At 35.6% G+C, this 12,798-nt stretch overlaps 1 protein-coding gene across 5 annotated transcripts in view; it reads right to left on the reverse strand.

Annotated features, from left to right (window-relative positions):
* ALCAM (activated leukocyte cell adhesion molecule) overlaps nucleotides 1-12,798 on the reverse strand; it is a 221,004-nt gene that overhangs the window by 53,589 nt on the left and 154,617 nt on the right. For all 5 annotated transcript variants that reach the window (XM_086675542.1, XM_025913153.2, XM_086675541.1 and 2 more), the window contains exons 2-3: nucleotides 4,813-4,913; nucleotides 888-1,107 (exon numbers count right to left, since the gene is read on the reverse strand). In XM_086675542.1, coding sequence (XP_086531668.1) covers nucleotides 888-1,107; nucleotides 4,813-4,913 — 321 coding nt within the window. The remainder of the gene's footprint in view (nucleotides 1-887; nucleotides 1,108-4,812; nucleotides 4,914-12,798) is intronic.

The following is a 12,798-nucleotide window of genomic DNA, read 5'->3' on the forward strand; positions in this document are numbered from 1 at the left end:
TTAGAACTTCTCAAGTCACTCATTTACATAGCTATTTGCACAGTAACATTAACTATATATTATCATTAGGCAAAGTAACTTTGCCATAATGACTACAGTAATTACTCCAAGTTTCTTCTGCCGACTTCTCTTCTTCCAACCCTACTCTACTTTTTCTCCTTGGTGTATTCCACATACACATTCAGGGTGTGGTGAGCTTTTTTTTTTTTTTTTTAATTTTGGAGCAATTTGCTAATACAACTGAACACTTTGAAGAAATATAGCAATGGCATTAAAGGCCAGGATATATATGTGTGTGTGTGCACATGTGTGCGTATATAGTACTATACATACATGCACACACACGCATGCAGAAAGCTTAGATTTCTCATTTATAACATGGCTTGGATTTGCCTGTATTTTGTTGTTTTTATATATCAAAATCTTAATTTTATATTATTCAGCCTAATACATATATATATGTATGTATATATATGTGTGTGTGTGTGTGTGTGTGTGTGTGTGTGTGTGTGTGTGTATGCCTGATATGCACAAATATGTGTATCGTATAGCTATGTATATTTCACAGAACATTTATTTGTACGTGTCAGTGAAAGTTAAAGATCACATGCCAGTTTTCACTTGTAGTACTTCATATCACAGGAAATTTTAGCCAACAAAACAACAGAGGATATTCTTCTAGTTCCTCACTGCAAAACTCCTATTTGAAATTCAGGTTTTTGGTTTTCCTCACTGACAGCATGCATGAGCAGAATGAAGATCGTTAGAAGTCCTCTTTACAGATACCTGCTGTGGAGACACCACAGAGAGTTCACTCTTCTTTCTAAAGAACATTTTCTAGTACAAGCCATCAATCCCACTTAGCAGTTACACCACAGACTACTTACTGAACACCTTGACTGTTGTAGGTGCCTCAAACACATTGTCCTCAGTTACTAGCATGCACACAAATCTCTTCTCATCACTGATCCTTGCGTTACTGATAGACAAAGTGTAGTTTTCTGAGAGGCTCAATCTGTCTTTGTATTCTGGCACATCATCATATTGCACACTTTTCTTTGTAGAGGACCTGAAGGCAATAAATACTGGGGAGCCATCGGGCTTTTCCTAAAAATTAAAATAACACATTTTAAAACAAGCATATTCAGATGTTTCAGGATTACATCCAAAGTAACACAATTTCCTTGGCCATATTCTTCTACCAATATTTATAGTTCTGTCTACGAAGAGTCATTGTGGATATGAGCTTCACATAAATTCTTTGGTTACAGAAAATTACTCTTCATAAGAGGAGAGGCTGTAAGTTCTTTTACAGGTTATCAGTTTAAATATGTGAAAATTGAAAGACAAAGCTATTGGAGTCTTAACTTTCCTTGCATCCAAACAACAGAATTAGTGACTGTTCTGAAACCAACAAGGGCTGGCATTAGGTCTAATATAAAAGAAAAAAATAGATGAAAACAAACATGCAAATGTACAAAATGATATTCAGCTAACCTTCCCAGCAAGCATACACATGGGCTGCAAACACTAATTTAGAAATCCTGGACGGTTATCTTTTGCATATTCATTACTTTAATCCACATACTTCAAATGTCCACACCTTTTATTTTCAGCCAAAACTGACACAGCTGACCTTTACTCATAACATAATTTAATGAGTCTTCACGGAGGAACAGTATTTGCCCTTGTGAAACAATCATGTCCATTAAGCAACAGGATCAGATTAATCACTAAAATCCATAGTTTTGCTATCTGAGTCATAAAACTTAGCTCAAAGAGCTTTCGTGTAAAAACTTATTATCAAAATAAAATATAATCTGGCATGAGCAATTATGCCAAGAGCCCGAGACATATAATTCATCTCTTCCTTTGCTCCCACAAAAATCTTTTTACCGAATAAGCAATTTACTCTAACATAGCAGCCAATCCCTTTAACTTACCTCACAAGGCCTTTGAGAAAATAAAATATGATAAAATATTTTAAAGTGCATGGCAAAGTTCAAGGTGCTGTGGGAAGTTACATTTTTAAAATTATTAATATTTATTACTGTTATGGACTAAATGTTTGGGTCACCACCAAATTCATATGCTGAAGCCCTAACCCCTCAGTGTGTTGATATTTGAAGGGGAAGCCTTTGAGAGGTAAGTAGGTTTATATGAGGTCCTGGGATGGTGCCCTTATGATGGGATTAGTAGCCTCATAAGAAGAGGAAGAGAGGTTTCTCTCTCCATGAAAACACAGGTCATATGAGCACATAGCAAAATGGCAGCTGTCTGCAAATAAGAAGGACCTTCACAAAGAGCCAAACCTGCGAGCACCTTGATCTTAGATTCCCAAGCCTCCAGAACTATGAGAAATAAATATATTTTGTTTAAGCTCCCTACTCTATGGTATTTTGTTATAGCGCCCCAAGCCAAGATAATTACTAAGCTAATTTTAGAGTCCAAAAGTTTTATTTGGTTGAACATCTGAATACATCAATAATATTCTCCTTAAATTTTTTAATTTTCCCATGGTTTACAAAGCAAATCCTTGCTCTAAATCATTCCTTCACTGAGAGAAAGATGTTAAACCAGTCTCTTATATTTCTATATTCAAACATTTACATAATGAATAATAGTTATTAAATTTTGAGCATTTAATTATATGCCAGGTATCTTCTTTGGGCTCTCCATGCATTAACTGATTTAATACTCATAACAACCCTGAAGGTTAGAGTTGCAATATTAGATCCATTTACAGATTACACAGTACAGACAGAGGTTGCTTAAATAAATCATCCAGGAGCCCAGCTAGTGTATCCCAGGAGAGCCAAGGTTGAAGTTCCGCAGCCTAGCTCCATCATGACTGTACCGTACTGCTCTTGATAGCTGTCAGATACCCCTTCTGTCCCAGGCACTGAGGCAGATGCTGGAGAAGAGGTGGGGCTGAGGTGTGGACAGGCACTCAGGGAACTATGATCTCTATTCACAGGGGGATTACTGTGCAGGTGGGGAGAAGCTAATCCATCCTTCCCCTGTTTGCTCCCTTTCACTCTTTCCAAACCTACCATTTATCTTTCATTAAATTAGAGCCTTTGTACTATGTCTACAAATCAACACTGTTTTTAGAGCACATGGTACTTCATATATATCTCATCAGTTTATTGCTGAAGCTTTTGGCTTAATTAACAATTTGAAAATTGTCATTATTGTTTCCACTACCACTGTACCAGTTCAGTTTAGGTGAAAATTATTCCCTGAATTATCATCAGGAATGTTTATGATCACAGTGTTTCACCATCTGTGTTCCATTTATTTTGGCAGGAAGTTTGGCGCAACAGGTCAAGTATGTGGTAGTCTCGCTTGGAGTTTTAGGGGAGTGAATAGACTCATAGGCCATAGCTTCCTACTATTTCTAGTTTTATAAGAAGGCAGAAATAGTTCAAAATTGCCCACTGTGATCTAGGTATCAGAAGGAGAGCACAGAGGAAGTGCCCTTCCTCTGCTTCCATATGACCCTCGTACAAGCACGTAGGCTTAGAGCTTCACAGCCCAACAGTCGTAACAGGTACCTTGTGCCAAGGGCTCAGTCAATATTCTGATAAGAATTACTTCATGGAACCCTCACAACACTGTAGGGAAGATTACTCTTATCACCTCATTTTCTAGATGAGACAATGGAGGTTCATTCACGTGTCCAGAATCCCACAAGTATACGGCAGAATATGTCAGTCTGACTTAAGAACGTACATTTTGAAAGACTGTGTTCTATCCTTCCTTGAGTGCAACCTTAAGTACATTTCCCAAAGTGTATTCTGCAAAATGTTTGTTCTGGCAGATACTTGAAAGAAAAAGTTGGTGTTTAAAAAAATCTAAGAAATGAATCAATCTTAGACAATTCATAATGCATTTTAGTGTGTGAAAAGCTCTGAGAAGTATTGTGATAAAGTTTTCAAAAATTATTTGACCATCGGATTTTTTTTTTCCTATTTAAATACGTTTTAACATTTCAGGGAACTTGGGAAAAACTGCCTACTGTGTTCAAGGAAATATATGGCTACTTTAAGCTTGCAAACTACCATGAGTCTCGTGTGATTCAGCCTTAGGAAATTGTGCCACACAGCTACCTTTTGTTGGTTTCGGTAATTAGGTTGAAACATTTTATCACTAGATGCTACCTAGCCACCCTATATCCATCTACCAGGATATCTACCCTCCATTTCCAGACCCATCTGTACCTTGACACCTGAGAAGATATGATGTGCTATCTGTAAGAAATGACTAAAGGAACAAATGTTAAATGTAAAAAGGACCTGCCACATCAATATGTTCCTAAGACAATACTAAAAACAAGCTTCTAACGCTGATGACTAATTCCCAATGAATATTTGGGTACTCTAGCAACTAGTGTATTTTGCCTTTGCAATAGCCACACCAAACAGAACATGAGTATATGGAGAAAGGCTGCCGTCTTTCACTGAGCTCTGTCCTATATTCCACTGATTTTACTCTGGAACTCTGCCTTTTCCTCTGCCTCTAACATTTAAGGCTAAATCTTTCAGACTAATATGATCTAAGAATTACGTGTTTATTGGCTTTATTTTAAAATAGCACTTCTTATGTAAGACTTAGGAATTACTCTTTTGAGATATTCAACACATTAATTCTACCTTCCTACACTTGTACTCACAGTTGAATATTGCCATTATGTTCATTTGAAATTCACATTTACTCACAGAAGGAATAGTATCTCAAAAACAAACAAACAAACAAACAAAAATCAAAAACTAGAAGCAGTTAACCAAGTCCAAGGTAGGTCACACTTACATATTTCCATTTTCCAAACATGAGATTGTGAGGTACATCAAGTCGGCAAGGCATAATAATGGTATCTCCATATGCTGAATTTACAGTATACCATCCAAGGCCTTTAGATGAAAGGAAGCAAAAAGAGAGATTTTAAATGTTTTCTTGAAGTAACCAAGCAAATAACTTCAGTTCAAGATACACGTCTTAATGAAGATTATCTATTATAATTTTATCTTATATGACTATAGAAAGCATGAAGCTAGAACATACTTCCTACTTAAATAGCAACAATTCTTCTTCAGCTACTAAGCTTTGGAATGTCACACATTCAAATTTATAGACCCCTCAATTTTACCAGGGAATAGATAAGTGTGTATCCCAAAGGAACATAGTGGAATCTGAAAGGATATTCTCTTCTTAACTGGATGTCATAAGAAAAAAATTATACTCTATTTCATAGTCACATGGAACTACACAAAGATCATCATTTTTAAAATTCTCAAAATTAGCTTTATATGTATTTGTGTTTTTCATTGAAAATACTGTCAACTTTAACCTCTGGAAAATTTTAAAAAACTATTAAAAACTGAGAACTAATACATATAAGACCACAACTAAATTTTAAAAGTAGAAAAATGAAACTGAAAATGGCTTATTTTATAGTAGCAATGGTTAATATACTGGTTTTAATTTTAATTACACATAAAATATTAACAAGACAGGAATCTGTAGCATAAAAATTCTTCGTAAAGTGTTTACCAAGTGGTTACTCTGAATTTTGGATAGACAATCTAACTCAAACCATAATCTGCTACTAAAGTACAGAAAACTTCCTGATCTTATTTAATTTTTTATCGAGGAAAAATTTAGATGATAAAAATTAAATTATCAAACCCCCCCAACTTTAGCATATGTATGCAACATACTATACAAATCTGTATATATTCATGAAGTTTAAAAGCCTCAGGGATTTAACTTGGCAATAGTACTTAGGAAACATCTCAGATTTTTTAATCTTAGTTTGTTCACAACTGTTTTTAATATTAAATATGTTTTCAATTAAATATCTATTAAGATGTGTCATAATTGGATATAGAGTATGAAGGGGCTATTTTAAACTGTAGAGGGGGAAAAAAGATATTTTGTCCACCAGGTGGTGCTGAAGTGCAAAGCTAAGGCAATTTGCAACACAAATAAATACCATTTTATGATTTACTGAGGAAACAAGACAGAATGAACACTATCTTTCACTATTACCCATCCGTCACAACGTGTAGGAAAATTTCATATGGGGATAAAAATCATTAATCTTAGTAGAGAAAAAAAAAAGGTAATAAAATTCCTATTTTAAAATTCTATCAACCAAGGAAGATACTTCCCTTTAAAGCAATTTTGCTCAGTGAACAAAATCATTATTACAAACACAAACTTCATGTAAACATGCCACAGAACAACTAGTTTCCAGAATTTTTAACATGATTAAAATAAAGAATACAAATTATAAGTCATAATAATGTGTTTTTCACTTGCTATTAAAGTAATTTACCAAAACTGCTTATTGTATGTATGGTATTATAATAAAAAAATTACCTCACTAATTTATAAATTGTTTAGTGTTTCCCATACTGCAATGCTAATTCCTTTTAACTTAGAACCATCGCAGAGCATAAGACTGTAAATGAAGAAATGGTCTCTTCAGTTGTGAGGGTTTAGATATGTGGTTGCAGATATGCAAACTAATGAGAATTAAGAAATTACTTTATTTTTCAATATAGTGCTTGTTTTCTATACTACTTTGTATCCTAGATGTGGAACTTTTATTATGTATTTTAAAATCTGTTCATGTACTACACCGATGCAGGGACGTCAGCCCAAGAAAACTATTTTCTGATTTGACATTTTGTTTTTTCATCAGTATATAGCAAGTTGCTTAAATATGTAATGACTCTAAGATGATCTCCATCTGTACCTTAAATTATGACAGGATACACACCTCTATTTCCCATCATTATAAAAGCACACCTTTTTTTGACAACTGGTGATCAAGAAGTGAAAACAGTTTATAAAGCTTAGGTACCAATGAAGTGAATCCTTTACCAGGTATACAGGAAAAATAAGAAAATTATTTTTGTAAAAATAGAAAAAAAGAATTTTGTAATTCTTTCCTATTTCTTACAGACCACTTTTTTCTTCCCTATAGAATTTTAATGTGCTATATAGATACTAAATTTTGCAATAGATTTTCTTTTCTTTTTTTTATTTTTTTTTAACGTTTATTTATTTTTGAGACAGAGAGAGACAGAGCATGAACGGGGGAGGGTCAGAGAGAGGGAGACACAGAATCTGAAACAGGCTCCAGGCTCTGAGCTGGCAGCACAGAGCCCGACGGGGTTCGAACTCACGGACCGCGAGATCATGACCTGAGCCGAAGTCAGCTGCTTAACGGACTGAGCCACCCAGGCGCCCCAGATTTTATTTTCTTTAAATTTATTTACTTTGAGAGACAGAGCGTGCACATGAGTGGGGGAGGGGCAGAAAGAGAGAGAGAGAGAGAGAGAGAGAGAGAGAGAGAGAGAGAGAGAGGGAGAGAGAATCCCAAATAGGCTCTGTGCTGTCAGTGCAGAGCTCAAAACAGGGTTCAAGTCCACGACGCTGGGATCATGACCCGATGAGATCAAGAGTTGGACGGGCACTTAACCAACAGAACCACCCAGATGCCCCCGTAATAAAATTTAAAGTTACATGAATTTCAAGTACATAGCGTTTTATTAGCATGATGGAAGTGCAACAATAAAGGAATAGGACAAAATATTCTTATCTTTGTATCCCCAAGAGCAATGCCTGGCATTGAACAGACATCGTATTAGATTTCTCACTTGAATATTCTGAAGTCCTTTCCATTTTGGTTATTACATTAACATCTTTGAAAATCAGGGAGAAGTTGGCAACAGTGTAACTTTGGGGATTCTGAAGGCTGTCTTAGATTGTCTCTGATGTGCAGAGAACGTGGATTTGCTTGCATGGCACTCATTCTTGAAGAGAAACAAACACAAAGCAAACAATCTTATGATAATTCATGGATGACACTATAGAAGAGAATATTTCTCTCTATGGAACTTACTTATTAATTTCAAGAGAAAGTAAGGATTATTTGTGCTCTGTGTTTTGCAAACGATGATGTGAAATGTCTTTTTTTCTTACCGTGATGACTACAAAGCAAAGGGTTGTTTTTAAAAGTATTTAAGAATTCATGAATTGGGTCTTTTAATGACAGCTTGATATCCCAAATTAGCCAGGACGGGACTCTTAAGAGAATAATAAACCTAAGGGAAATAAGACATGTGACAAGAATGAGGGCAGTAGGTAAAAGGCCAACGGTTACAGACGGAAGAACTGGTCTACAGACCTAGGGCACAATGAATAATAATCAGTTGGATTGTATTAGGAGTCACAGATGTGATGATTTCAGAAATCATTTTCAAGTTGGCTATAAACATCAACTTTCCTCTTTCCTAAGAGTATACCAACTCCCAGGTTCATCTGATGCAGAGACTAAGACTACTTGAATGTGCAGTAGAGCTAACATCCCTAACCCTGTAGAGATAGAGTGGCTACAAAACCACTGTGATTTGGTGATGAATTAGCATCCTGATTTCTACAGATGTCTCAGTCTTTGAGATGAAGTGTCAGTGACACACACACCCAAAGAACCTGTCAACATAAATGGTTCTGTTTGTACTCTTCATAGAAGCAAAAGATTTTATCTTTGATTTGCCAAGTCTGAATTGAATTTAGCTCACTAAAATTCCTCTGCAGTTTTCCCCTGTAATATTAGTTGGTTAAATTATTCATGGTTTTATAACCTAGAGATTATTGGACTATTGCAAATATAGAATGGCTATGATGTCATTCCTCAAAGAAGCTAAAGATAAAATATGGAAAGAATGTGTGTGCGCACAAATGTATGCATTTCTAGGTGGTACGCATTATATCTATGCATATATGTATATGCCATAAGATATTTTAAACTGGGTTAAAAACCTTCTGTAGTAAATATGTTTTATAAATATAAGGTATTGTTATGAATTATTAATATTGCTATTGCTATCAAAATGTCTGACATAAAATAAAATGCAAAAACACGTTATACTTGAGAAGCAGTATGTAATTATTTAAGATTTTTTTTTTACAAAGACTTATTAACTAAAGATAAAGACCAAGAGAACTGGAAAGGTTATACAGGAGAATTCAATAAAAATACAACGGGAAATGCATAGCATAGGAAAAATCTGGTGGCCCAATAATTCCGACATATAACATCTCAGACAAGTGATCATAAATACAACATAGGTATAGATTTTGTACAGCAAATAATTTAAGGAGGCACTGAAGCAGATTCTGGTGTAATTTTGAAATTAGGTGACCATAGTTTATTTCTAACTGCACTAATAAAAATATAGTAATTTTGGCCATATTGGTGATATATGCTTTTTCCATATAAACTAATTTTTAAGTGGGCTGCATGCCTTGTGTGGAGCCCACACTGGACATGAACTCACAACCCTGAGATCGAGACCTGAGCTAACATCAAGAAACAGATGCTCAACCAACGGTGCCACCCAGTGCCCTCTGTATAAATTAATTCTTAAAGACTATCAAGTTCAGAGTAATCATTCTCTTCACATTGATAAAATAGAGACATGCGAGTATCTTAAAAGTTATATTAAATTTCAGAATTTGCTACCATATTTGAAGCAGAACAGTAAATAATACAGAAACTAGGGTAAGAATTAAAGAGTCTATTTTTACATGCTGTAATTTGGTGTGGTTAGGTTTTTTTTATTGCACTGATACTTCAATAGCATCATCATCCTTAAAAGTGTTGTTTTGAAAAAAAAAAAAGCGTTGTTTTGAGCTCTGTAGCTCTGTTAGGTGCCATAGAAGGTTACAACTGGCACAGGGCTTATGACATAAGAACTAAATCACAGTTCCACAGAAATTTTAGAGAAATTTATTTCTGCAGATGAACTGTCGGGGAGGAAGGTAAGTAGAAATGAGAAAAGTATCCTTAGAAATTACTTTCATATTTACTTGATTTTGACAGATAAACATGTTAGTGTTCCTATGTGCTTTATTAATGAATTAAGATGTGTACAATTCCAATTAAACATGTAAATATTTTGTCACATCAGTTTATAGCACTGTCTCTCAACCTCATCACTACTGACACTTTGGGCAGAATAAATCTTTATTGTTGGGACTGCATCCTTGCCTCTGCCCACTGGGTGATACTAATAGCACTCTCCCCCTCAGTTATGGCAACAAGAAATCTCTAGACAAGACACATATCCCCTGGAAGGCAAAACTGCCCACCAAACTCCCATCTAGTTGAAAACCACCAGTTTAGATCTTAAACTACTGGCCTTTTTTATTCAAGAAAATTGCTTTCCATTAAAGAGATCATTGTTGTAAAACAGAATCTTAGTACAGGACTAACTAATCACTGAATGCAAATAGAGGGATTGAGGCAGAAATGGCACATATTAACACTTAGCTATTATCAATTTTGTTTTCCTCATAGAGACATATTATATTAAACTGAGATTACAAAATAATATTCATCTTTAATGTTTATTTTTATTTATTTTGAGAGAGAGGGTGTGGCTGAGGGAGAGAGAGAGAGAGAGAGAGAGGGAATGCCAAGCAGGTCCTGGGATGCAGGTCTCAATCCCACGACCCCGAGATCATGACCTGAGCCAAAATCAAGAGTCTGAAGCTCAACCGACTGAGCCACCCTAGCACCCCACAGAATTATATTCTGTTTTAGCAAATCTACTTCATGTACTACGATCAAGCACAAATTATACACACCATATATGCTTTCTAAGCTATACATATCACATGTATTTTATTTAATATGATAAAATACCATACTCTATTGACAGACCATGAAGTAGATGCCTTTAAAGTATCTTCCATGGGACGCCTGGGTGGCTCAGTTGGTTGAGGGTCTGACTTTGGCTCAGGTCATAATCTCACAGTTTGTAAGTTCGAGCCCCACGTCGGGCTCTGTGTTGACAGCTTGGAGCCTGGAGTCTGCTTTGGATTCTGCATCTCCCTCTCTCTCTGCCCCTCCCCTACTTGCACTCTCTCTCTCCCTTTCAAAAATAATTTAAAAAAATAAAGTTTTCCAAACTTGTGATTCTGTGACTCAATGACACAAAGTTACTTCATAATTCCTATTCTTTATTGCATTAAATATATTTATGATTTTTGTCAAGGCCAAGTGATATACAACAAGTAAGATGAAAGAGGAGTTTGAGAGAGAGAGAGAGAAAACTTGTAATCCTCAAGTAATTTAGAATGGATGGCAGACAGAAGACATCTGATCAAATATGTTATTTTGAAAAATACAGGAAAGTGTTTTCCTACTTTCTCAATTTCCCTTCAACAAACAGGTACTTGAACCAAACTGGGTTTTTGTTGAATCTGCAATAGGAAGATGTTTATTCAAAATTTGCTTTCTGCATGGTCTTTCCCCAGTGTCATATGTTCTGATATAGATGTAACTATGTAACGCCTAGTTACAAATAAGAAAAATAGTGATTTTTTTTCTTTCTCTTTCTTCTAGAGGTTCCTGAAATTCTCTACATGGATTATATCTTTTAGAAAATGGTTAGACCACTGTGGAATAACATTCAGAGGGGGAAGGGCCGTTTTACTAAATTATACAATATTGCTAGTACCCAGGAAAATGTTTTAATATATGGGCTCTTTACTTGCAAGTTTGGTATATCATAATGCTTGAAATATTCATCTCTTTAGTAAACTACAGGTTAATATAATAATAATCTATATTACATCATAGAAAGGAGATCTACAGAAACACTATATTTTTAAAATATATCAGTATTGGGGCGCCTGGGTGGCTCAGTCGGTTAAGCATCCGACTTCGGCTCAGGTCATGATCTCGCAGTTCGTGGGTTCATGCCCCACATCGGGCTCTGTGCTGACAGCTTAGAGCCTGGAGCCTGCTTCAGATTCTGTGTATCACTCTCTCTCTGCCCTTCCCCCACTCGTGCTCTGTCTCTCAAAAATAAAATGTAAAAAAAGAAAAAAATTTTAAATAAAAAAATAAAAATATATCAGCATTTACATTACTGTGCTGAAAACTATTTTCTCAATTTACCACTGCAAGATATTTCATCACACTATAAGCATGAAAGGATCTATGAGGCTAGGTAAGTCTCAGTTCTTCCCAAGTACTTCAGGCAAAGCCTAAAGCCCATCTCTGCCTCATTTTATCATTGTTCTTTGGGCCTTTGTTGAATCATCTATTTAAACATTTGATCATGCATCAAGTATTTATTGAATACCTACTAGAGGCAAAGAGCTCAATGTCTTTGGAGGAGGGGAATGAATACACACACACACACACACACACACACACACACACACACACACACATTATATACACACACATATATAAATACCAAAGCCTATTCCTCCAGGAACACGAGCTGCTGTAAACAAAGTGCTGTGGGAATGCAGAGGAAGAAATCCCTGCAATGAGCTTGAGGATACTGGTAAAGGCCTCTTGCTGGAAATTTCAATTGACCTAAACACTGAATAAAGGTTTCTATGAATAGGAAGATAAGTACCACTTCACCCGTATGTCATAGCCAGGGACCATGTAGAGTCACCGAGTGGTCCTCGGTTTTCTCTCTTATGGCAAACTTCCTTCTTGATTACAGTAATTTCTACATAGTAGATCTTTGATCTTCATAAGGAATATGTCCTGACTGACAGTTTTCTGAAATTCATAAATGAACATAAAATGTCCCTAAATAAATGCAAGAAATGGTTAGATCTCTCTACTTCTCTTTACTTTCATCACCAACACTAGCGTTTGGATTTCTTTTAAGGCCACTTTCAAATTACAAGCAAAAAGTTTATTTAAAAACGATTTAACAGGGGCGCCTGGGTGGCGCAGTCGGTTAAGCG

The sequence above is a fragment of the Puma concolor genome, chromosome C2 (genome assembly GCF_028749965.1).
Source record: "Puma concolor isolate L17-30 chromosome C2, mPumCon1.1.hap2, whole genome shotgun sequence".
NCBI classification, from domain to species: Eukaryota; Metazoa; Chordata; class Mammalia; order Carnivora; family Felidae; genus Puma; species Puma concolor.